The sequence below is a fragment of the Propithecus coquereli genome, unplaced genomic scaffold, assembly GCF_000956105.1.
Source record: "Propithecus coquereli isolate 6110/MARCELLA unplaced genomic scaffold, Pcoq_1.0 Scaffold225, whole genome shotgun sequence".
Taxonomy (NCBI): Eukaryota; Metazoa; Chordata; class Mammalia; order Primates; family Indriidae; genus Propithecus; species Propithecus coquereli.
The window spans coordinates 107,827-132,215 of record NW_012147745.1 but is presented as its reverse complement, the minus strand read 5'-3'; the positions used below and the strand labels follow the sequence as shown (position 1 = coordinate 132,215).

The 24,389-nt window shown below is 40.8% G+C and overlaps 1 protein-coding gene across 2 annotated transcripts in view; it reads left to right on the top strand.

Moving 5' to 3' along the window:
• The window catches only part of LAMA4 (laminin, alpha 4), a 132,589-nt gene that overhangs the window by 47,980 nt on the left and 60,220 nt on the right, over positions 1 to 24,389 (top strand). Inside the window, exons 6-12 of one of the 2 annotated variants that reach the window (XM_012645091.1) lie at positions 6,767 to 6,981; positions 8,964 to 9,038; positions 10,578 to 10,729; positions 12,832 to 12,942; positions 19,871 to 19,982; positions 22,742 to 22,909; positions 24,099 to 24,292. In XM_012645091.1, coding sequence (XP_012500545.1) covers positions 6,767 to 6,981; positions 8,964 to 9,038; positions 10,578 to 10,729; positions 12,832 to 12,942; positions 19,871 to 19,982; positions 22,742 to 22,909; positions 24,099 to 24,292 — 1,027 coding nt within the window. Of the gene's footprint in view, positions 1 to 6,766; positions 6,982 to 8,963; positions 9,060 to 10,577; positions 10,730 to 12,831; positions 12,943 to 19,870; positions 19,983 to 22,741; positions 22,910 to 24,098; positions 24,293 to 24,389 lie in introns of both variants that reach the window. The other variant, XM_012645090.1, reaches the window with a different exon arrangement.

Below are 24,389 nucleotides of genomic sequence, written 5' to 3'. Positions count from 1 at the left end.
CGGTCGGCTCATTTCCCTGAATCTTCATTTCCTTAGTTAGAAATCATGGCTTTGAACTACATAGTGACATTTATTGATTACCTCTCATATCTCTGTTTCTTTACATTCCTCATCTGTCATCCTCACAACCACCCTGAGAAGTTATAGTTTGTCATTTTGCAGTTAAGGAAATAGCCAGAGGGGCCAGATCACCCAAAAGGAGGTGGCCTTTGCTGCTTTTGATTTGTGTGAGACCCTGGGAATGAGAGAAGGGTTTCTATTTTGAGTTTAACAGCCAAGTGCTTAAGTTATCTGAGCATCTAATCTATGTTTTCAATGTATTTGTGAACTTTGACCTCTCCACAAGAGTTTTTCAAAATATGCAGCTGGTTTGTATGAGTATCTATTTCAAACAAAAGCAAAAGTTAGTCCAAACCAAGAATACTCTAGGTCTTTCTGTAGTTAGAGATTATTTAAGCCAGTGGTGGTTTTCAAATCTGACTGTGTCTAAGTGTCTTCTGTAACCCTTTGGATTCCTAAGCTTTCCTTGAACCCCGCCTCCACGACCCACTGAAAAAGAACATGTAGGGGTGAGGCCCAGGCCCTATGTTTTGACTTCCTGTTGAATTCTCATGCACCATGGCTCTCACTGCTTTGAGAACCACTGCTCTACTTTAACCTTCAGTACCATACCCACATAATAGAAGTGTTTCTCAAACTGTGCCCTAAAAACCCCTGGTGTCCTCAGAAATTTTCATGGAGGTTCATGGGTGCTCAGTGAATATTTCCTCAACTTTATGTTTAATTTCAATGGTGATCTTGAGAAAAACATTCATTGAAACATGCTCTAGACGTTAGTATCACTTTATAACAAAGGGAGATGTCCCTCAATGCCGGGGAGAAAATAACAGGGTTGATGGTGTGTCAGTGACACATGGCAGACAATTGGAGGTTGAATGGCATGACATCAAGGCAAGCTGTAAAACTAGAGATTCCAGAAAGAAAGTCGGTGAGAGGAATGAGTCACCACATAGCACATGGCAGGACATGCATGCTGGACTCAGACAATCCTCTGCTGCATCAGGTTGCTAGTGGCCATTCGGTTGCAACAAGACAACATAATCCTTTGTCTTGAATTAATGTTTATTTTAATTTGATTAGTTTTGTAGTTTTGTTTATGTTTTATTTGGAAATTTGCTTTGGTTTTCAAGACATACAAAAGCCATAGATATAAGAAGTTTCCACCTAGTTTTATGTTTGAAATATTTAAAGATAATTTAAATGAACACTGGAAGGGGTATTCTATGAAAATGTTTTTCCATGAAAAGAGATCCATACTACATACAAATTTGAGAATCACTGATCTGAAACATAAAACATGTTTTTCCCACTCTACGTCTTACGGTACCATGTAAAACAGCTCAAACATACCCACCTGCCTTGTCCTAATTATCAGGTCCATGATTCTTAGCCGGCTCTGGCCCCTCCTGTCTTTCTTCCCAAACGTGCTTCTCCCACCTCACACTTTAAACTCCATATATTGGGCATGCTGTTCCCAAAATCCAACAGATCAGCTGGAGAGCTTATCATGTCATATGGTATTTAGACCATGAGCACGATGATAACAATAATAAAATAATAACTAATATTTATTGAGTGCTTACTGTGTGGTGTGCCAGGCACTATTATTAAGCATTTCACAGACACTGAAACATTTAAGCCTTTAAAAAAAAAAAAAAATCCTACAGGGTACCATTTTCATCCTTATTTACAGAGGAAGAAACACAGAGAATTTGTCACTTGCCCAAAATCACACAAAGACTTTTTTGTCTCTACTGTTAAACTACGAGCACCTTGACAGAAGCAGCACCTTGTCCTTTGTCTGTCCAGGCTTCCCCCATCACAGTGTCTGGCACATTGTAGGCACTCAGCTATATTTGTTGAAGTAATGCTTTTTTCTTAATTAGAAAACAACAGTCCTTTCAATGTTCCTTTTAAAAAGGTATGATGTAATGAAGACAGTCTGTCATTTCTTGCCCTGTTTAGCACCCCCACCTCCCACCCCATACCAGGAAAATGGAAAAGGGTGACCCAGAATTGACTGAGTCAAGTCAAAGCCCTCTGGCTGAAGAGAAGTTGGAAATGGAAATGGAAGATCTCTTTTACTGCAAATAATCACAAAATGCGCAAGCCTTATAGAAGGAGTTTTGCAATTCTCATTCTCATCCCAGCTCACTCCACAATTAAGTACATTTTAAAGATGAGGTGTTCACTTTGGCAGCACATATACTAAAATTGGAATGATACAGAGAAGATTAGCATGGCATCCAGCACAAGGATGACATGAAAATTCATGAAGCAATCCATATATTTTTGTTGCATGTTCTTACTCATATGTGCGAGCTAAAAAAAAAAAAGAGCTCTTGGAAGTAGAGAGTAGAATTCTGGTTATTAGAGGCTGGGAAGGTTAAGGGGGCATGCAAAGATAGAGAAAGGTTGGTTTATGGATGCAAAGTTACAGCTAGAGGAGAGGAATAAGTTCTAGTGTTCTATAGCACTGCACGGTGAAATGGTTACCAATAATTTAGTGTATATTTCCAAAAGGCTGGAAGAGAAGATTTTGAATGGTCACAACACTGAGAAATGATAAATGTTCTAAACTATACCCTGATTTGATCATTAGACATTTTATACATGTATCAAAATATCATTCTGTATCCCATTAATATGTACAATTATTATGTGTCAACTAAAAATAAAAGGAAAAAAATCCTTGTCCAGGAGCTCACCGGCTCCTCCCCAAAAAAAATGTATATAGTAGTATATATGTAATAAAATGAATTCATTCAGAAAAAGATGAGGAACCTGAGATTCAGAGCCATGAAGAGACTTAATCTAAGGTCACACAATGAAATCCAAAACTAAAACCCAGGACCCTTGATGTTCAATCCAGTTTTCAGTTGATAAACTTATACAATCTCAATACTTCAGTGTCCCATTGTTAGGGATCTTAAACCCCTAACAGGACAGGCAGAATGTAGTACCAACAGAGGTGATGCTGCTGACAATAGTAATGATTTTGATGATGGCCTTGATTTGGAAAAGAAGAACAAGGGAGAAGAGGAAGAGACAGCTAACATTTATTGAGGCTTACTGTGATGCAGGGATTTAGTTTAATTTTCTCTGAAAGTATCAAGTTTTTCAAACTTAAGCTATCAGCTCTGTTACTTGCATAGAGTTCTACGACTCCCCACTCCCTACCTTGCCCCACTTCTGGATTCTTGTCTTGCAACCTTCAATGGGTTACTTATGTTTTCCTAGCCTTATTTCCCAGTCTCTCATAAAGAAGTGGAAAGCATTTTTATGGCACACTTTGCAACAAGTGCCTTTTCTTACATCATCTTATTTAATGCCAATGACATCTACAGAGTGACACCCCTCCCAGAAAGGTTTCTGTGCCACTCAGGCCAGGAGTTTGGGTACCTTTGATAAAGCCATTCAGCAACAGCTGTGTAGCCCTGGGAGGAAGAGCAGAAATCAAGAAAGAGGAGAGGAGAGGAGCTCCAAACATTCCCCCAGCAATAGCTTTTGGTCAAAATCCTCAATTTTTTCCAAAGAATATATCTTTTGGTTTTCCATTTTGCCCATATAATATGATCACTAACTGAAATGACAAAGTTCTTATGCCATAGTCCTCTCATTTGCATCGTAAACTTATCAGCTCTATTTTCCCTAGATGGATCAAGTCATTAATAGAAGTAGAAATGGGATTATGGAAGAAAAAAATAAGAACAGACTACTGGGTATTGGGGATCCAATGCTGGCTCTAAATTCAAGTATTCATCCTTTTGTAAATTTGCTGTTATCTCTTTGAGGGCAGGATTGGGCACATAACTAGCATTTGATTATTCAACTGTTATAATCATTAATGTATTTATTAGTGAATTTATTAATGCCAAACTTGTGGAGTGGAAAGAGCATTAAGCCTGGAGTCCCACAGAGGTTTGGGGCATGCAGCAATGAATAAGTCATTTAGCTTCTCTGCCCTCCAGCTTCCTTATCTATAAAAGTAGGTGTTTGTTGGGGGATATCATAAGTAAATCTTTGTATGCTCATTCTGTAAAATGTGTAGAAGCTGGACTTTGGACTACAGCTTCAGCATTGCCACTGAACCTACCACCAAAAACTTTTCTTTAATCTCAGAGTAATTCAAAGTAGGTTTCCACTGTGATTGAGATTCCAACTTGCAGACTAGAGTATTTGGTTTTTCTCTTGTGAAAGACCAGGGGATAACATACAAAGAGCAAATGCAATGGATTTAAATGGAGAAAAGAAAGTCACTGGTATCTGGGCAACTCCCTTTACTCCCAGACCTCTAGGCTCCCAAGTACTCATTGAGGAGGTAGATCTGAGTCTCATTTTCATGGGCCTAAGAGTTTAATATTCTCTGTTTGGTGAACTGCAACAAAGGATAGAAATTCAATCCAGCTACGTGTTCCACTGAGGAATAATTTATGCTGGCTTGCTCACCGGAGGGCCTATAAACCTGAGGTGCAAAGACATGAGAAAGTGTGAATAACAAAACTCATTGAACGTTTCCTCTTGGAGTGTCTCTTTGTGGGTTGTGTAGAACTTATCTTCATCCTCCTCATCTTTTTCATAGACCTTGATTTCTAGCATTCATGATATTGTGTATAATTGTGTTTAATTCATTTCCTGCTCTTTCAGAGCATGAGCTATGTGTTTTTCCTCTTCCTGTCTCCCTCTGTGCCTTACATAAAATGGACATGAATTGCCCCTCTGTTGGATGAATTCACTCATTCATTCACAGCAGCAGCAGCAGCGTGATCCAGGGTGGAGCAAAGGAAACTACATCAGGGTCAGAGGGTTTGGACCTTGCACCATGACTTTCTAGCTCTGTGGCCCTGGAAAACTGAAGTAGCCTGTCAGCCTCAGAATGCCAGGCCTGTGTAGCCTCCCTCCCAGGTGTCTGTGGCAGCTAAATTAACTCACGTAGGTGAAGCCGTGAGAGACAGTGCAGGTAAAGAGTGTAAAGATTGAACATACACCATCACTACAACTACACCAAAAAAATGAGACATGAGAAAAGAGGCTGGAAAAGCGTACACAGAATGTCGACAGTGATTTTGTCGGGGTTCCCGGGGTTACAAGTGTGATTTTTTTCATTTCTGTTTTTCAAATGTTCTGAATCATGATTCTCTTACTTTAAAGGGAAGCCTTTAAAAAATGTAGTGTCTTATTATTACTGGCCAGGGCACGTTGATTTTCTTGGAAAGCTCTCCCTTCCTTTCCACTCCCGAGGCCAACGCCCCAGCCCAGGCCCTCGCACCCACCCCGTGTGCCTGCTCCAGCCGCAGTCCACCCTGACCCTGAGGCCAGAGCCGGCTCCCTCCACCACCGTGCCCATCACTCTCAACACCCTTGCCGGCTCTCTCTTTTTCTCTTTCGCACGTCAGAACTAACTCCTCTGCCAGACCTTCTGTCCCCTTGCGGTGTCACCACATGTTCTTTCCAGCGAGCCCCAGAGTGTCTTCAGCTCCAGGTAGCCCTTCTTCCACACTAGTTTAGGGTCCACAGCAAAAGAGAGTCCACAATCAGCAAACATGTGTAGCTTGACCTGTACAGTATTCTTACAAAATTTGAGCCAACTTTTAAAAATTGCAATTTCACATAAAAATCCAAATTTCTACTTTTTTCTTCCGAAATGAGATCTGGCAACACAAGTCCTTCATTCCCTCAAAGCTGTGGTCTGGCAACAATTGACTGGAGCCTGGTAACAGCTGCCCCCTTGGATGAGGACTGTAGTCCCACCACTCACAGCAGGGCCCTTGCTGGCCCACAGGGCAATTTTGGGAAACGTAGAGAAAGGCATTTCCTCCTCCCAGCAGAGGCAGCTCCACCTAGAGAGCCCAGCTTGGCACGGAGAGCAAAGGCTGGATGGACTTCAGTATCTACTCTCCAACTCGGCTGGGCTCCCTTGCTAAGGGCCCAGCCAGCATGGCCATCGGCACTGGCTCTCCCCGCAGTAAATGCTGACGTATCTAAAACATTCAGGAGAGTGGCAGCCTGGGCTCCAACTGTGTTTATCTGTGGACCATCAGCTCCGCCATCCGCCTCGTCTCCAGACTGGCTTTGCTCAGTCACAAGGTGACTGCCAGCAGCTAAGAGTGCTACCTACTGCCTCTTTCTTCATCCAAAATCGAAGAGAATGTGAGTCCATGACCCTCAAACAACAGCCTTGAGCTACACTCCAATTCAATCCCTCCTGAGCCAATCCCATTTGGCCGGGTACTGACTGGCTCAGGCTTAGTTACTTGAACAACTCATTGTTGCAAGACAAATTAAGATTTAGACTAACATTTCTCAACAGAGGTATTATTAACATTTTGGCCAGAACATGTTCCAGCTGTACCCTGAGATCTGCATGCATCTCATTGCAGGACATTTAGCATCTCTAGTTCCACTCATCATATGCCAGCTGTGCACATCATTCCCTGAGATAACCAAAAATGCCCATACGCTAGTCTAATCCAGACACTCCTATGACTGCAGACCTGGCTGAAGTGACTGGCCTACAACACAATGGAGAAGGGGTGGGTTCTTAAAAACAAAGTCTGGCCCCATTAGAAAGATGCAAAAGTGGGAATGGATTCTAGGAGGGCAATTTGCAAATATTCACTATACCTTTCTTTTATGCAGGAAAGAGGATAAAAAGGGAGAGAAAGTATGGATGCTAAATGTTTAAACGTGTGATATTCCGCTTCAGATGTGCTCCTGGTTACTATGGAAACCCCTTACTCGTTGGAAGCACCTGTAAGAAATGCGACTGCAGTGGAAATTCAGATCCCAATCTGATCTTTGAGGATTGTGATGAAGTCACTGGCCAGTGTAGAAATTGCTTACGCAACACCACTGGGTTCAAGTGTGAACGCTGTGCTCCTGGCTACTATGGGGATGCCAGGATAGCCAAGAACTGTGCAGGTACAGTACTATAAATACTGAGCCAGCTGCCTGGCCAGCAAGGCCCTCTGTTAATACTGAATTTACATGAAGAATTTATCTTAAGAAATATTGCAAGTGCCTTCTTGTCACTTTTCCAGGGCAATGTACATTCTCAGGAATGTATATCCAAACTCACTAGGGATAGAAATTTTTACCAAGGCTCCTAATGTAACCTAGCTCATGGGTAGAATGAACTAGGAGACATTAACACAAATGAACTTTTGTCTTATCATATCCTTCCAATTTTCATCAAAGTAATAAATCAGATTTCTGTGAATTACCTATCATTGACCAGAGGACCGAATGAAATCTTGCATGATTCACATCAGTTTCCTTATTCTGGACGTTGTATCTCCTCTTTCAGTTATGTTTGGTAAAATTGACATTTCCGTGAAATAGATTAGCAACCCACCCCTGAATTTCCTCAAATTCTCAGAGTAAATATTTCAAGAATAGTATAAGAAATATTCCTAGATGTGAGTTAGACTGAAATGTAAAAATTTAATCATGATTTCTCCAATCCATTTGCTACACAGAGTGAAGCTCCTCAGAAGTGAAGTTAAATTGCTTTTCTCTAAGAGAACAGGAAGGCTGAGATTGAGTATTTTTTACTCTTACGTGACTTTGAGGGGAGGTAGAGAGAGAGAAAGGTATTTTGCTCTTGTGGGCTGCTTCTATAAAAAATCCTCTCCGAAACAAATTCCCACTTGAAAAGATTGAGGAAGTGAAGAGTTTAAAATTGAAAAGGGAATGCGTATGATCTGCAGAAGTCACAATAAAAGTAAACAGGTCTGCAAGAAAGCAATGTGTGCAGAGGCATGACACTGAGAATGTGGCAGGAAGGAAGGAGCACTGTGTCTGCTCAGAACACAGAGGAAGAAAGCAATCATCAGAAAGAGTGTTGACAAAAGCAAAGCCTGAAAGGTGAACATCCCGATTCTCCAAACATTTACTAAACTTGTGTTTAAACTTCAAAGATGCAGCTCACACTTCAAAGAGAAGCTAACACAAGAAGCAATAAAGCATGATCTTTATTGCTGAATGGTTTAATAAATCTGCATTTTGTGGAACATTAAACAGCTGAAATGTAATAAATGGATGTCCCCATGAAGCTGATTTTTTATGATTATTCTGTAAAGACAGTTAAGAAGTGGGGAAAATTCACAATTCCATTTCAGCCTATTGCTAGCACAGATAGCTAAGTAATTTCTCCTTAAATATTATTAATACAAATGAATTCCCACACAGAAAGTCAGTGGAAAACGAACAGTCTGATGAGATTGGGTTTTTGTTTTTATTTTTTCCAAGAGGCATTATTGAAAATCATCAGTAGATGAATAATGGAGTCTCAGGTCTTCTAAATTCATGTAAACACGTTCCTAATTCTTTCCACAACAGTATTCCTAGCCCTCCCACTGATAGCTATCATTTGGAGGTTTGGAGTCTGCCTTGCCAAGGACCAAGCACCATGGGAGCCAAGAATGGCTCCTGGGCCTCCTCACTCTCCCTCGCTGGGCTGCTCCCCCCTCACACCTGGCAGCGATCAACGTTGGAGTTAGATTTAACTGGAGGATGAGTCTGCAATGAAGGGATGGCTTTCAATTTCAAGTTGAACGATGAGCCCAGTGGTCATTTAGTTCCTTGTGAAACATACCAGGATTTTTTTGGACTAAAGCAATTGCACTGTCATGTCAGAATCCCAAACAGTTGGGAGAGAAATCCTAGAAAACTTAAATTCAGTTTTGCCCAGGGTCAGCTGTGAAAATCTCCCTGGGCTGGGGCTTAAGTGAGTGAGGGGCTGAATAGCTATATCATAGATTCCACAAAGTCTTAAGGAAGAATCTAATTAATCTCCATTGAAGAATTGAGGAATTGCTAACATTTCTAGAAACCATGACAATATTGCCATATTTTAAGCATTAAGAAATGAATCCCTGATCTCTTGTTTTTGTTTCCCACAGTGTGCAACTGCGGGGGAGGCCCATGTGACAGCGTAACCGGAGAATGCTTGGAAGAAGGTTTTGAACCCCCTACAGGCATGGACTGCCCAACCATAAGTAAAAATAACAGTACATGATTGACTAACCCCACTTTCCCTAATGTGCTGCAGGTGTGGGATTATGAAGAGCTCTGCGATGTCGTTTTCTAGAAACTGCTGAGTCCCACCCCTGGATTTAACCCTGTCTGCCTCTCAGCCAAATGGGCCCTGCGCAAAGTACTTGGTGGTCCACTTGATTCCAATTGGAAAATAGGTGGTTTACATTTACACAGCTCTATTTTAGAAAACTTATGTTATCAAGCCTTTACATTTAGCATCTTACTTAATGGGTAAAGGCAAAGTTAGAAACAACTCCCAATGACAGAGCTGTTTTTCACTCCTTTTTTTATATTGTCTCTTCATGTGTTCAGATAATATGACACACAGGCAATGCTTTACAACACCTGGGGAAACTAAGATACCAAGAGATTTAAGTGGCTTTTCCCAAGTCACTCCAAATTGGAAGTGGGACCAGAAATATTATGAAATATTCAGGCTTTACGAAATGGAGCTGCCTCCATCAAATCATGGTCACTTGGTCCATCAAATCATGAACAGTTATACTGGAAACAAAACCTTTGATTTAAAGACTATTTTAACACTAGTTATCCCTCCCACAAACAAAAGTATCTTGGTCTCTCTGTCCCTCTGAGCAGGAGAGATTGATATTACCAGTGAATAACATCTTAGAAGGTGGCATAGGATGTTAGGTACAAGGTGGCAAAGTTCCCCACTGATGGAATAGGGCACCTTGACTCCTAGGCAAGGTCAATTTAAGGACATCAAGATGCCTGGCTGGCCCTAAGCATCTCCCCCACCAGCCTAATGTGCTGGCTGGGGACTCATTCCCTTGAGAAAGCGTGTAAGTAAGACCATGTTAAATTACAAATAACAAATTAACATATTAACAACCATTAACACTCCAGTCTTCTTTATCAGTTTTCTAAAATAAAGTACAGTCTGAGGGAACGAGATTGGGGATAGGCGAATTGCAAAAGGTGGTCAAGACAGGTCTTAAAGCACGGTGTGCCATCCTTCCGAGTGTGTCACAGGAGGGCGCTGGGTCCCAGGGGTGAGGACAGTGGTCAGAGGAACTCAAATGTGAAAGGCAAGGAGCATTGAGAAGTGTCACCCGCCTCCCCACATGCCCAGGTACAGCCTGACCGCTGGCACCATTACCAGGTATGGGGGAGCGACATTCACAGTGACGCCTCGCGGACCTCCTTGTGCTAAAGTGTTCATCCGCACAGGGGCGGGGCGCTGGGGGGAGCCGAGCCCTCCGCGGGGTGAGGGGAAGGCTGTGCTAGCCGCCCCCCCAATGCTGACTGAGGAAAGCTAACAGGAAAGGAGGGGTGTCCAGCAAACAGCCACCCTCACTAGCTGGCACCCAAGCAAGAGACCAAGGCCTGACAAGAATAGAATCACAGCTCCTCAGGAAACAAAAATAAAAATGCTACTAACCAAGGAAGTACACATTCACGATCTACTTAAAGCGACTTTTGATTCTGAAGAAATGGCATACCTGTTTCACCTCCAGGCTGTGACAAGTGCGTCTGGGACCTGACCGATGACCTGCGGCTCGCAGCGCTCTCCATCGAGGAAGGCAAATCCGGGCTGCTGAGCTTGTCGTCCGGGGCCGCCGCCCACAGGCACGTGAATGAAATGAACGCCACCATCTACCGCCTCAAAGTATGCAGGATGTTGTACCTTCGCCGGCATTCTCACTCTGGTTTCTACCAACTCCTCCTATGCCTTTTTTGTATCTGAGTCTCATCGCTGTATGACAGATTGTTAGACCCGTAGGTCTAACAGATATAACATAAATAATTTCATGGGAAATGATGAAAAGTAGATCATAACCATGAGCTTCAGTCCAAACCAAGAGCTGCCATCTGTAAAAGAGGTTATATGGAAAATGAAATGACTAAAATACTAGTATCTATGTACAAAACTATTGAAAGAAGAGAAACACTCTTAATTCCTTGGCGAAGCCGTATAACAGTTGTCCAAGTCATTACCACAGATGGTACCACAAGGCTGTCGTTACCTTAGCCTCAGTTTGTAAGGTTTTGGGTTCCTCTAGAAGCATCCTTCTCTCTCTCTCTTTCTCCCCTCCTCCTCATTTCTTTCTCACACACATTCTCTTCATTTTCCCACACCCACACACACACACTCACACACTCAAACATACACATGCGCCTTGTTTCTCCTCATAGGTTTACCGGTTAATAAACAAGTTAAAGGCAGCCAACAGTGAAAAGTAGTAGTACAGTTGGTCCTGTGTACCCGTGGGTTCTGTGTCCTCGGACTATACTTCCTTGGATTCAGCCAATCACAGATGAAAAATATTTTTAAAAACAATATAATAATAAAAGTAATACAAATTAAAAACAGTCTAATAACTATATAGCACTGACATTGCATTAGTATTATAAATAATTACTAACCATTAGTAATTAGTAAGTATTCTGAAGAATATGCATAGGTTATATGCAAGTACTGCATCATTTTGTGTCAGGGACTTGAGCATCCATGGATTTTGGTATCCAAAGGGGGTCCTGGGATCAATCCCTCACAGATACAGAGGGACATTGTATAAAGGTCCTATACATTTAAATTTAAAGACTTTTCTTTCCCCCTAAATCATAGGCTTCTATCACAACCAAAAATATTTTTTAAAACAATAATATTTTAGTTAGCTGAGAGGACAATAGAATTAATACCAGCACATTGTTTTACTTTATTAGTCAGTCTAGCATAATGATTAAGAACACAGACATTGAAACCAGATTGCTTGTGTTCAAAGCCCAGCTCTAGCAGTTACTAGCTATGTGACCTTGGGTAAATTATCTAACCTCTTTATTCTTCAGTTTCCTCATCTGGAATTGAGGATAATTATTGTATCTGTTTCATGGACTGTTGAATAATTCAATAAGCTGATATATGTGGAGAAGTTAGAACAGTATCTGGCATAGTAAGACTCATTACTTTTTGGAAGAGCAAATGATATCCACAGCAATTGGTCAAATATGTAAAGTGTAAACCAAAACAAAAATTATAAAATTCTAGCCTGGATAGAATCTTAGTGAGCCCTTTATTCTAAACTTAGGAATTATTCTTGTCCTAACTCACCTATTTGGACACATGAGGGCACTAATTCTCAGGGGAGTTACTCAGATTTAGGCCTCTTCATAGCACTCAAATCCTCTTTCCTGAAAGGCACAATCTCAAGATAGGTATCATTATAGCTGACAGGAGGTCAGTGCCAGAATTGAAGGGCATACTCCAAAGTAATTTGAGTAAAGTTACATTTAGACCAAAGTCCTTGAGAATGCAAAAGAAGGAAGCAAGTGATCTGAAATACAGAGACTTTCTCTTTTTACACTAAAAAGAAGAAAGTGAATTTCTAAACCTTATTTACATTGATCCTGATGAGTTGATCAGCACTTCCAAGGCCTGATCAAGTTGAAATTTTAAAGCTCAGACACCCAGGGCCACCACCAGCCTATATTGTGCCCTTGTTCATATTAGAAAAAGGTGCTCTCTCCCTACAGCCAGTGCAGCCCCAGGCCAGCGTCCCTATCCTGGTGAATGGAGCTCCTGGAATGGCAGCCCCCTCTGCAGATCCCACCCTTCTCACCAGCCTGTAGCGGCCTCTGGACCCCACTATTTTGAGAAGAGAGATTCACATTTTACTCTGAGTCATCTTACACTGAGTTTTGTATATATTTTTGTTGAAATAATCTGGTGTACACATCAACTGATTATTTTCAAAACACATTTTTCCACAGACGAAATTGTCAGAAAGAGAAAACCAGTATGTCCTAAGAAAGATACAAATCAACAATGCTGAGAACACGATGAAAAGCCTTCTGTCTGACGTAGAGGAATTAGCTGAAAAGGTATGTCTGTATTCAGTTTCTGGGACAGTCTTCAAAGAACGGATTTAGCTGATGTGAGCCTGCCTAGTCACAAACAACTGAGGCTTAACACAGCCCAGAAAAAAATGCAGTGACCTATGTGCCTTAAAATAAATCAAAGCCAGACCTGTGGAGAAAGTGAACACAGTCTCTCCACCATCGCTTCCATTTTCACTGCATTTCTTGAAAAACTATGTTTCTGGAGAACTTTCTGTGTATTTGCTGCTGGTCAATATGGTTGATGTATGTTTCAATTAGGATAGTCATTCAGCTGTTTGCTTAGCGTTTTACATCTAAGAGCTATAGAGCATCCAGAAATAAACTTTATTATATAGAATATAAAATTTAAATGTTGGCTAAAGGATGCATTAAATCAGTGGCCCCCAACCTTTTTGGCACCAGGGACTGGTTTCATGAAAGACTCTTATTCCGCAGACCGTAGGGGGTAGGGGGGGATGGTTTCGTGATGATTCAAGCACATAATATTTATCGTGCAGTCAAACCTCCCTGCTAATGATAATCTGTATTCACAGCCGCTCCCCAGTGCTAGCATCACTGCCTCAGCTTCACCGCTAATAATCAGGCATGAGATTCTCATAAGGAATTCGCAACCTAGATCCCTCACATGTGCAGTTTATAGTAGGGTTCATGCTCCTATGAGAATCTGATGCCACCACTGATCTGGCCAGTGTTTATGCGGTGATGCAAGTGATGGGGAGCAGCTATAAATACAGATGAAGCTTTGCTCACTGGCTGCTCACCTCCTGCTGTTTGGTCTGGCTCCTAACAGGCCACCGACTGGCACTAGTCTGCAGCCCGCGGGGTGGGGACCACAGCATTAAATGATAAATAGAAGGAAAAAGAATTGTTTTGAAAAAGCAATTTTGCTCTTTGGCAGGAAAAAATTACTTCCGACCTTCATTTTACACCATAGACTAAAATAAATTCCAGGCAAATTAAAGAATATAAATCTCAAACTCATAAGAAAACATAACTAAATAATTATTAAACCTCGAATGGGAATAACAGTATGCTTAAATACAGTACGGAGAATTACAATAAAAAAGAGATAATAAAGTTGACAAGATAAAATTTCAAATACCCAGTAAAACAACCAAATAAACAAAAAAAAAGCCATCTAGACAAAGAAAAATATTAAGGGAAATATGATTTGTAAAATCTGTCACAAATTAACAAGAAAAAAATTAAAACATGAGCAGAGTCAGTGTGAGACTATTCAATACACTCTCCAGCAGCCCAATGGAAAAATATCCATCCATCCTCCATATGAATCAAAAAACTACAAACTAAGTCACAAGGCACCATATTTAACATATTAAAATGTTTAGCACATTTTTTTTTTCCCTAATGATGCTCCACCAGTGCTGGCCACAGTACTTTGGAATGGCTGCTTTCAGACACAGGTGTTTGACATTATAAACTATCAAAGTTCTTTTCAAAACAATTCTCATGCTCTACAAAAATAAAGGTTAAAATTACTCTGATATTCTCTTTTGACCTTGTATCTCCTAAACTTTTAAGAAAGTATGCTTCTAAAAATGTAAATTATTCTACCTGAACCCTTACAAGAGTCATCTACTTTGAAATGCATATGAAAATTGTGGCCTCATTCCTGAGCAATGGTGCATATTCATCCAACCACTAGCATTTGAAGAGCAGTGAAATCTCTTAAGTTTCAAAGGAAACGCCAGGGAAGAAATCTTTGTGAAAACTCATTGTTACTTCATTTTGGTATCAGATATGGCTGAAACTTGCTAGAAATGTCTTAATTCTTTCTTGAGGAAAGAATTTTCAAGAAAACGTTGGAGGAAATGTTTTCACCAAGATTAACTCCTCAGACAGAGTTACTGGTCCTTTTGTTGTACATTTTTCCCACTTCTAATGTAAGTTAAATGCAGGCTTTTAATAATGGAGAGGAAATAACCCACACTTGATAGTGACATCACGGTAGAAAAGGCTCTTAGGCAACCAGAAGAGACCACCAAAGTGGGAGGTTGATGATAAAGCTGCTAGGAACTTTCACTGGGCTGTTTCCATCTATTTTTATTGAAGATATTGTTCTTCTGACTACAGTCCTCATGGTGCAGAAACCTGCTGAAACATTTCAAAACAAATGCCCAAAACTGGTCTTAATGATTTCTCAAGCATCCTTCAAACTCTTAGCCTAGAAAAGTCCATGATTGATTCTTAGAAAGATTTAAGGAAAGCTTTGCCTTAGAAAGCCTCCTATCAAGAAAGCCACTAATACTTGACTTTAAGTCGAGTGAAGGGTTTCATTGTGTGTTCTCACAGTGATAAATATCAGAGTAATGTTGCCTCTTGAACCTGACAAGTGATACCTCTGTTTGCAGACTTCCTGCCACATGGATCTCATGTGACCTAAATCTCACAAGTTAAATTCACATAGTTACTAGTTTTGTCCCAACCTCCATATCTAAGTCCTCCGGGACACTGTTGGGATGTCCTGCCACCCTTTCCCACTACCCACTTCTGGGAACCCCTGAAGGATTCCCACATATCTGTGTTCACAAACAGCTGATGCTCAAAGGGCCTCACTCTTGCCACTGCTGATCATGTCTGTAACAAAAATACCAAAGACCATGCTGAGATTTCATTCTCCTGTGTTCCCAGAGTCATAATGCTCAAGGTCAGAGTGGTCCTGGGCTACAAGCAGAGATGAAGATGTGGCCCTCTCCCAATCTCAGTGCTGCCATTTGCTATCCGGTCTTAAAGGTCCACTGAAAAGCCTGCAGTCACAAGACCCAGTCTCCAAGGGTGGCACAGGGGGTGCTGCACCATCCCCTCCACTTCACCGCCCCTTCCATCCATGCCCTCCTCTCTACCCTTCAAACACAGCAAAAGCTCCCTACATATCCACTGATGCAAAAAGATCTTTAAAACTGAAAGGAAAGTAGGTTAACTCCAAGCAGCAAAAGCGTCTGAGCCTCATCTCTAGTCCTGACAAAAAGGCAGTATGAAAATAAGTACAGTCAGCCCTCTGTATTCCTGGGTTCCACATCCATGGATTCAACCAACCATGGATCAAAACTATTCAGAAGAAATTCCACAAAGTTCCAAAAAGCAAAACTCGAATTTGCTGCATGCTGAGTATTATGTTGAATCCATGTGAATGAAGTGATATGTAGGCATTGTATTAGGTATTTTATGTAATTTAGAGATGACTTAAATTATATGGGAGGACACGCATAGGTATAGTGCAAATACTACTCCATTTTATATAAGGGACTTATGCATCCACAGATTTTGGTATCCAAAGGGAAGGGGGGGTTCTGGAACCAATTCCCCATGGATATCGAGGGATGGCTGTACATGTTTCTATTTCAAAAGAATTGCTAAACACCTGGTATATAACAGTTATTATGCTAGGTGCTAGGGATACTGAAATGAATATAATAAGGCCCTGCTGTCAAGATGCTCACAGTCTATTAGGGAAATAGATATGTAAAAATATAATTATGACACCGCATTTAATAAGAAAGGCATGGTACAGGCTAAAGGGTTACTCTAAGGAAGAAATCGTGAGCTCTTTCAGCAGGAGTACATTAGGGAAGTCTTCTCAGAGAAGGTGAATACTGACCCTTCTCTGTATTGAGAAGGACTAGGAGTTTCTCAAGTGCTTCCAAGGGAAGGATAAGTACTATAAGAGCAGAGAGATATGAAACAATAGGTATGTTCTTGGGACTAGAACTGTGGCCTTGATCTTGCAGAAGATTAATTGTAAGGCAATGAGCAGGAGATAATTGTGAAGACATTGTTAGAGGCCAAATCATGAAGAACTTTGCCCACCATGCTCAGGAACATGTGGGTTTCATCCTGTGGACTTTGGAAGTCACTGAAGTCTTTACCCAGAATAATGAGCTGATTGGATTTGCATTTCAGAAACATTTCTCTGCAATATGGATAAAAGACTGGAGAGCGAAGACTCTGAATTGTTTAGGTGGAGGTCATAAGATTGTCTTAGCCTAAAATGGGATTAATCAAAACCTTTAAAAGCTCTGTAGTTCTGCTCAGAAGCAGGATACTGGTACTTTAAGATAGGAGTCTGCCAGCCTCCTCATTCTCTGACAAATTAATAAACTTCTCTTTTCTTCTCCTCAAAAAAGAAAAAGACTGCAAGGACAGGGTAGTCAGGAGACTGCCACAGTTGTCTAGACAAGAGAGTAGTTGATTGCTATCTTGCCTTCATTTGAAAAGGATTCGCAGAGAACAGGGATGAACTGAGACAGTGGTAGTGGAGAAGAGGAAGAGAGGCCAGATCAGCAAGTGGAATCAAAAAGACTTGGTAACAAATCAAAGGTGAGGAGCAGCAAGGAAGGAAACTCTGTCTTGGAGAAATGGATGACTAAGACTGAAAATACAGACTGGATTACTCTGTGAATGCCCAGAGGGCAGCTGAGAGGACAGATCAGAGCTGGAAAGGTATTTGGAAGTCACTAATATTTAGGAGGTAGGTAAACCCACAGAAGTATATATTACTGTAACAAATTCTGAAATAGCATACCGATATTCCAACTATCAGTTTGTCCAGGACTTCCCCTATTTATGCTTGTGTTCCAGAGTAATTACTAAAAGTTCCCCGTTTCACTCACAAAAAGTGTCCCAGTTTAAACAATAAAATATATGATCACCCTAGATATTGATTATCACCCTCATTTACTCTGGTTGATTTTTTAAAATTAATATTCTAGGTATACTACCCTTTATGTACTATATTATAAAAAATTCTTGCTGCTTTTTATATCAAATATATACAAAGAGAAGTTACTGGAGAGGTAAGTAAATGACTAATCCATTTGTAATGTAAACCACCAACTGGTTTAGAACTGTAAGGTAATTTTTTAATTCCAGTGTTTCTTAAAGCAAGGCACTCCTGTTTTACCATGTACTCGTATCATTTTCCTTCCACAAGAAAATTTACAGAAAAAAATAAAACATTCAAATAAGGCATCATTATATATTATATTTGGTGATTTTATAATTTAAAGTAATGGATGTTCCCCTTTGCCATTGCTTGAGTCTTACATATAGTATGTCAATATCTATCTCTATCATCTAACATCCATCCATCTAGCTAGCTAGCTATCATCCAACCATCCATCTATCTATATATCAGCGCCCTCTGGTGTTTTTCTGAAAGAAGAGGTTTTCTTATAGGTATGACATTCTCCAGCTGTCTTTCATCACTCCAATTCAAAGTTTCCGTCTAAAAAATAAGTTTAATGACACAGAAATAACAATAGAGGTTTTCCTTGAAGGATGAAGCCAAAGTCAAAAATATGCTTTTCAAATATAACTCAATTTAAACTGGATCGAAGATCAACTTGTTAAAAATTTTTAAATGTTTGGCATGTTTATGTCTATATTTTTTTAAAGCAAGGAGGAATGACATCAAGAATAAGATTTATTTTATTTTATGCATCATCTAATTTTATATGACCACAAATTTGTTTCTCTGGGAAGCATTAGAACAAGCCAAGAGGAGGACTGAAATTGAAGGAAGGAACACAATGACTCCAAAGGCAATGTCCATTCAAAGAGCCCACAGTTTATGAAGGGACTAATGGCTATATCACCACTGCATAGGGAGCTTCAAGAATCCAGTGGCACTTCTTTGTGTGGAGGGGATGAGTGACTTGCTTGATAAAAGGCCTCTAGGCATCTGTTTGCTATGATACCATTTCTACATTCTCTTCCTTGACCAGCTTAGACGGCCACTCTTGCTCAGGTTATACTTGGGAAGTGTAAAAATATTCCAGGTAAAATCATGGCATAATCCTCTGGGTATAACACTGCATGAAAGGAGAGACGTTTGAAACAGGCACATCCCTACCCTGGGGAGACTCTGTATGATGGGTCTATCAGTGCTCTGTGTGGCAGATCAGCCTGCAGCCAATTCAGATACTGCGGCACTTTATTACAGAGCAGAGCTGAAGAAGCACCAGACAAGGCAAGTGGACATTTAGCAAACGCCAGACTGAAGAACTCCTCCTCCTCTTGCATATAACCCATGAATCAGTGTTTCTAATCCCAAAGGAAGTATATTCCCCATGCTGTGCATACGGGGCAGTTTCCTGGCCTTGAACCATTTCTGTGCTCTCAGATCAGCTTCTGTCCTTGGCCACGCACATAGAAACACACACGTGGATATACACCCCAACACACCCTTTCTTCAGAAGCTACATCTGAGTTGGGCTTGAGTTTCAACAACTACTATTCAAGAGTTCTGAAAACAGAAGCTCCTAAGTTGAGAGAATGGAATCAGCTTCTTGGAGAAGAGCTGCATTCACTGCTGAGCCAAACCTGCTCGAGCAGTTATTTGTACACAAGTGCCATCGGTGTTGATGGGAATTTGGAATGAAGCACTGAAAACAGCATTTAGCCCAGTGAGCGTAATCCTTTAAATTTCTATGGCAATGCAGCAGTGGTTGGACCACCCAGGAGCCACTGGGAGCATGGTGCATTTCAAGGTCTGCCTATTTTCCCCGCAGTTTTCTCTTTGAATCTTTAAGCTCTTTTGTCAGCACAGTGTCAAAATGATCAGCAGACACGGACAAGTCCCTAGCTTGGCATCTCAAGATACAGTAAAAATTCAAAGGGTAAACCATGTACAAAAGGCAGTTGGTTAGGATTGAACAGTGACTGGTGACACAAGATAGCATCTTATTTTATAGCATTCTGTGATTCTAAAACTGGACGTCACTTCAGCCTTCATGCATGATTTCTGGGACAATTTTATATGTTATAGAACCTTCACATGCCAGGAACATTTATGTTTATGGAATACATTACGCCCACCCACTCCCACAAGCACATATACAACGTTCCTTTCTCATAAACTTAATCTAGTGTTTGTATGGATTATTTGTAGGAAAGTCAAGCCTCAAGGAAGGGGCACCTGGTTCAGAAGGAAAGCCTGGACACCATTAACCACGCAACTGAGCTTGTGGAGAAAGCCCATGATATGAGGGATAAAATCCAAGGTAACCATATTCTCTTCCGGTTCAGCTTCATGTCAAGGAAACGCTTATGTTATTAGCAATAGTGAAAACAATGGCCAGTGTTAGTATTTACTATATGCTAACTATGTTAGTATTTACAATGCCAGGAACTTGCTGTTAGAGTATATAGGTTTAAACTTGTATAAAATCTTCATTTCACATTTGTTTATCTGGGATTTCTGAGCACTCATCCCTACTATCTGTTGGTGTTCGAGAATCGGGGTATAAAATCATTCCGTTTCTAGGCATTTCACAGAAGTGGAATGACAGAATACCTTTCCAGCAGAGGCGATTATATACTATGGTGTTTCTAAAGTGCCAGAGTTGAGTAACAGTCACAGATTTTTCTCGGTTATTTGCAGAGAAAACATTGCCTTTAGAATAGCAACAGACTGTCAGCTAATCCAAATCCTCACAAGCTGTTTCTATGATGCTTTTTCCCAAAGGCCAGGCAGGCAACATTCGGAGGTCCCCCGCTCAGAAGAAAAGCAGGGAGGGGGCTGTGGGAGATGTCTGTGCCCTAAAGCATTGTGACAGATTGTACCTCCCCTCGTGGAGGCTTACTTATCTGTGCTCTAACTTCGGAAGTACAGGTTGCACCTTGAAGACTCTTAATAGTGCACTAAAAGCTGGCCTGCAATTTACCAACAGAAAACAGGAGACTACATTTGTTCTAAGATAGAGAGCATTTCCATGGATTAGAGTCTGCTAAGGTCCGGTATCCACATTTCTGTAGTTTTTATTATACTATATATTAAGGCCTGGATGACAACAGCAAGTGCATCTCAGGGCACAACGGCAGTAAAGGGACCCACCATGGGAGATTCATAGCTTTATACTGAGCCGTCAGGGCATATCCCAGGCAAAGGGGTATAAAAAGCCAAGATTAATCATTTGCCACATTTTCTTTGGTGCCTGTAATAAACAATAAAAATAAATGGTATGCATTTTAAACACTTCTCACTCTCATCCTCACATCCCCTCCCATATCTCATGCTCTTGCATTTACTGATAAAATGTTCTTTTCCTATAGCATTTTAGAGTTACTATTGATTTGTTCAAAAAGTACGATTGAACCTGGAAGATTAGATGACCTCATCCCATTAAGAAATAAATGCCCCTTGAGGCAGCAAATAATGCCAGGACCCTAGTAAGCCATAATTCACTTTTGCTGTTGTAACTCAAATTTTGATTCTAAAATGTTTCATTTGAAATGGATCTGAATCCTCTTGTTTGACCCTTTACGCATGAGAAAGGATGAAAAAATACAAAAGAAATGGAAATGGAAACAATAACTTCCATCATTTTTTACCTTTTTAAAATAATGTATGAACAATCTCCAAAGACAAAAATGTTGTTGTCTATTGTCTTTATTTGCTTTTTCTAGTCTATACCACATATGGCTTAAAATAAAATAGGCCAAAATTGTAAAATACAATATTTGCATCAAAATGTCAAAGAATTCAGCATTGCAAGTGCTAGAGTTAAGGAAAAAAATCTTTATTTAGTTTATTTCAGGAGTTAATATTTCAGACTCTGCTTGAAAAATGAATGTTTAATTTTTTCATAGTTGTTTTTTAAACATATCTTAATATTCCTATAACTCTTTCAGTAATATTTATAGCATTAGAAACTTCTTCCTCCATTTATCTCCCTTCCTTCAAAATTCCGTAGTGCTGTACGACACCAATTGTATGTTATTTCTTACTCTCAACCATCTCTAAAATATCTGCTGGTGACCTTCAAGCTATTATCCATATAAAATACAACGCTTTATCCTGGTATGATTTATGGGATACTGGTGTTTGTTTACCCATCTTGTCTGGGCAACCACATAGATCATAGTAAACCATAGACACACAATTTCATTTATGCCAGGAAGATAAAATGCTTCCTCCCAGAGCTGCCATAGGACAAGGTGACAATTACACACTTCTGATCATATGTAGTAGGCATGAGGGAGTCAGAGAATCATCCCAGCTCTGCTAGCATTTAGACTGGTCACCTAATCCCTTTGAGCCTCGGCAGTCCCTCCAGTTCTAAAATTCTCCACTCATAAGTAGGGTGGCCCATCTCGACAAGTAGTCATACTGCAGAAGTCAAATAGCAACTGCCAAGAAACAAATACTAATGAGCAAGAGCTCTCAGCATACTATAACAAACCCCTATTTTATATCTAGTCTGTAAAACAATCAGAAAGACTCATTTGGACAACTAAAAATTTGCTCTCATTTTGGCTTAGAGCTTTGGTCAAATCTTTGTCTAAAATGTAATTAATATTCTCCAACGCATTCTACATATGACAGGCTATATCTCTGAATATTTTCTCCAAGTTAAGTATTTTATATAAAGTGTTGATCAAAGACCCTAGATTTGTGTGCCTTAAATATTAAGGCACAATACTTAAAGTTAAATATTAACATTCTCGAATCGCTGTGGACACCAGATGAAGATGAAAGCAGTGCAAGCTTTGTATTAGCCAATTCCCATTCTGAAGACACCGCATGGGAAGCAGAGAAGAGTGGTTGCCTCAGGTTTTTCTCCTCCTTGGAATATGTGATGAACTGGACGCGGACACCGGCGCTCACAGCGTGAAGACCAGCACAGCACGCCATCCGAATGAGCCTCCCTTTCCACTTCAGGATCAGCGCCGTCCTTTGCCCACCAGCCTCACTCCCCTGTGTTTTCAGTGCCAAGTCATCTCTCCCTGCTGCCTTGTTTTACCATGTTCTTCCTTTCAGAGATCAACAACAAGATGCTCTATTATGGGGAGGAGCTGGAACTTAACCCTGAGGAAATCTCTGAGAAACTGGTGTTGGCCGAGAAGATGCTAGAGGAGATTAGACGCCGGCAGCCGTTCCTCAACCAGCGGGAGCTTGTGGACGAGGAGGCAGACGAGGCCCATGAACGTAGGTGTATCCACCTGGTACCTGATCCAACATATGTCTGCTCTCTTTGTAGGTCCAGGAGAGGACACCAAGCTGCAGGGCAACATTTAATCAAAGCAACCAGTTCCCAATATTCAGAGCTATATAGAATTTAGACGTGGCCTCGGGGAATCATTCAGGACAATTGACTTTATGATTTTTAGATTCAGGCCCAATTTTGAGTCCTTGAGAAACAGCTGAGATCTCATAAGGAAGCTACAGCACTTAGTGAAAACATGTAAGACAGGAGAAGAAAGGCTAAGGGGAACCAATTCCCAGAACTACATTAAGAGAAATTTTACTGAGAAGGCAGAAATGCTGCCAGCCCAGCAACATTCCTGTTGTGAGGGCCACGAATGACTTTTAATGGCTTTTAACCATCCGTGGAAATTTAACATTTCCTTTAATGATGAATGTAGGCACCAAACCACAGTAGTATATCGAATCTATGACTTGGTCACTGTATCAGTTATTGGTTACTGACTAACAGTCCACCCCAAACATACTCATCTCAAAGAAGGACCACTTATTTGCTCACGATTTCATGAGTTGGCAATTTGTGCTGGACTCAACCTGGACACTCATCTCTGCTCCCTGTGCTGTGGCTGAGCTTACTCCTGTGTCTGGGCTGGCCGGGAAGGCTGGGCCTCTCCTTCCATGCAGGCTCGCACCTCAAGGAGGTGAGCCCAGGCTTGTTCACATGGTTTGGGTCGCCCCTAAAAAAGCTAACTAAAAATGGTTGCCTGGAGAAAATACAGAAAATGAGTGGTTATGAACATCTTTTTGCCTTACTATTGACAAGATAATTTTGATTATGTTTTAATAGTAAAAACTATAGTAGATCCAGGTCCTCTTTACATGTTAAAATGATCAATAACTTAGGTAATGATACGCAGAGTATAATGACATGGTCTGCACATAAAACATAATCTCTATGGGCAAACTAACAAACCTGTCTTCTAACTGACTGTTATTCAGGGGCTGCCAAAGCCTACAAAATAGCATTTTTTGCTTCAAATGTCAAATGTGGGGCTATTTTTGTGAACAATAGTTTCAATCTCAATTGGTAAAGAAGGCATGGCCTGACGATTTTGCAAGTGTGCTGAATGCAGGAGGAATGGGATGAGACGGGAGAAGCGCACACTGAGCCTCTGTCTCCATTTCTTCCCAGTGCTGAGCCAGGCTGAGAGTTGGCAGCGGCTGTACAATGACACTCGTTCTCTGTTTCCTGTCGTCCTGGAGCAGCTGGACGACTACAATGCGAAGTTGTCAGACCTCCAGGAATCACTTGACCAGGCCCTTGACCGTGTCAGGGATGCCGAAGACATGAACAGGGCCACAGCAGCCAGGCAGCGGGACTACGAGGTACCAAGGGCACTAACTGTAAATGCATTTCAGGCACAAAGTGAATTTCCACCAAGAAGGGATAGTTGGTGTCAATTTTTTTTAAATATTGGTATAT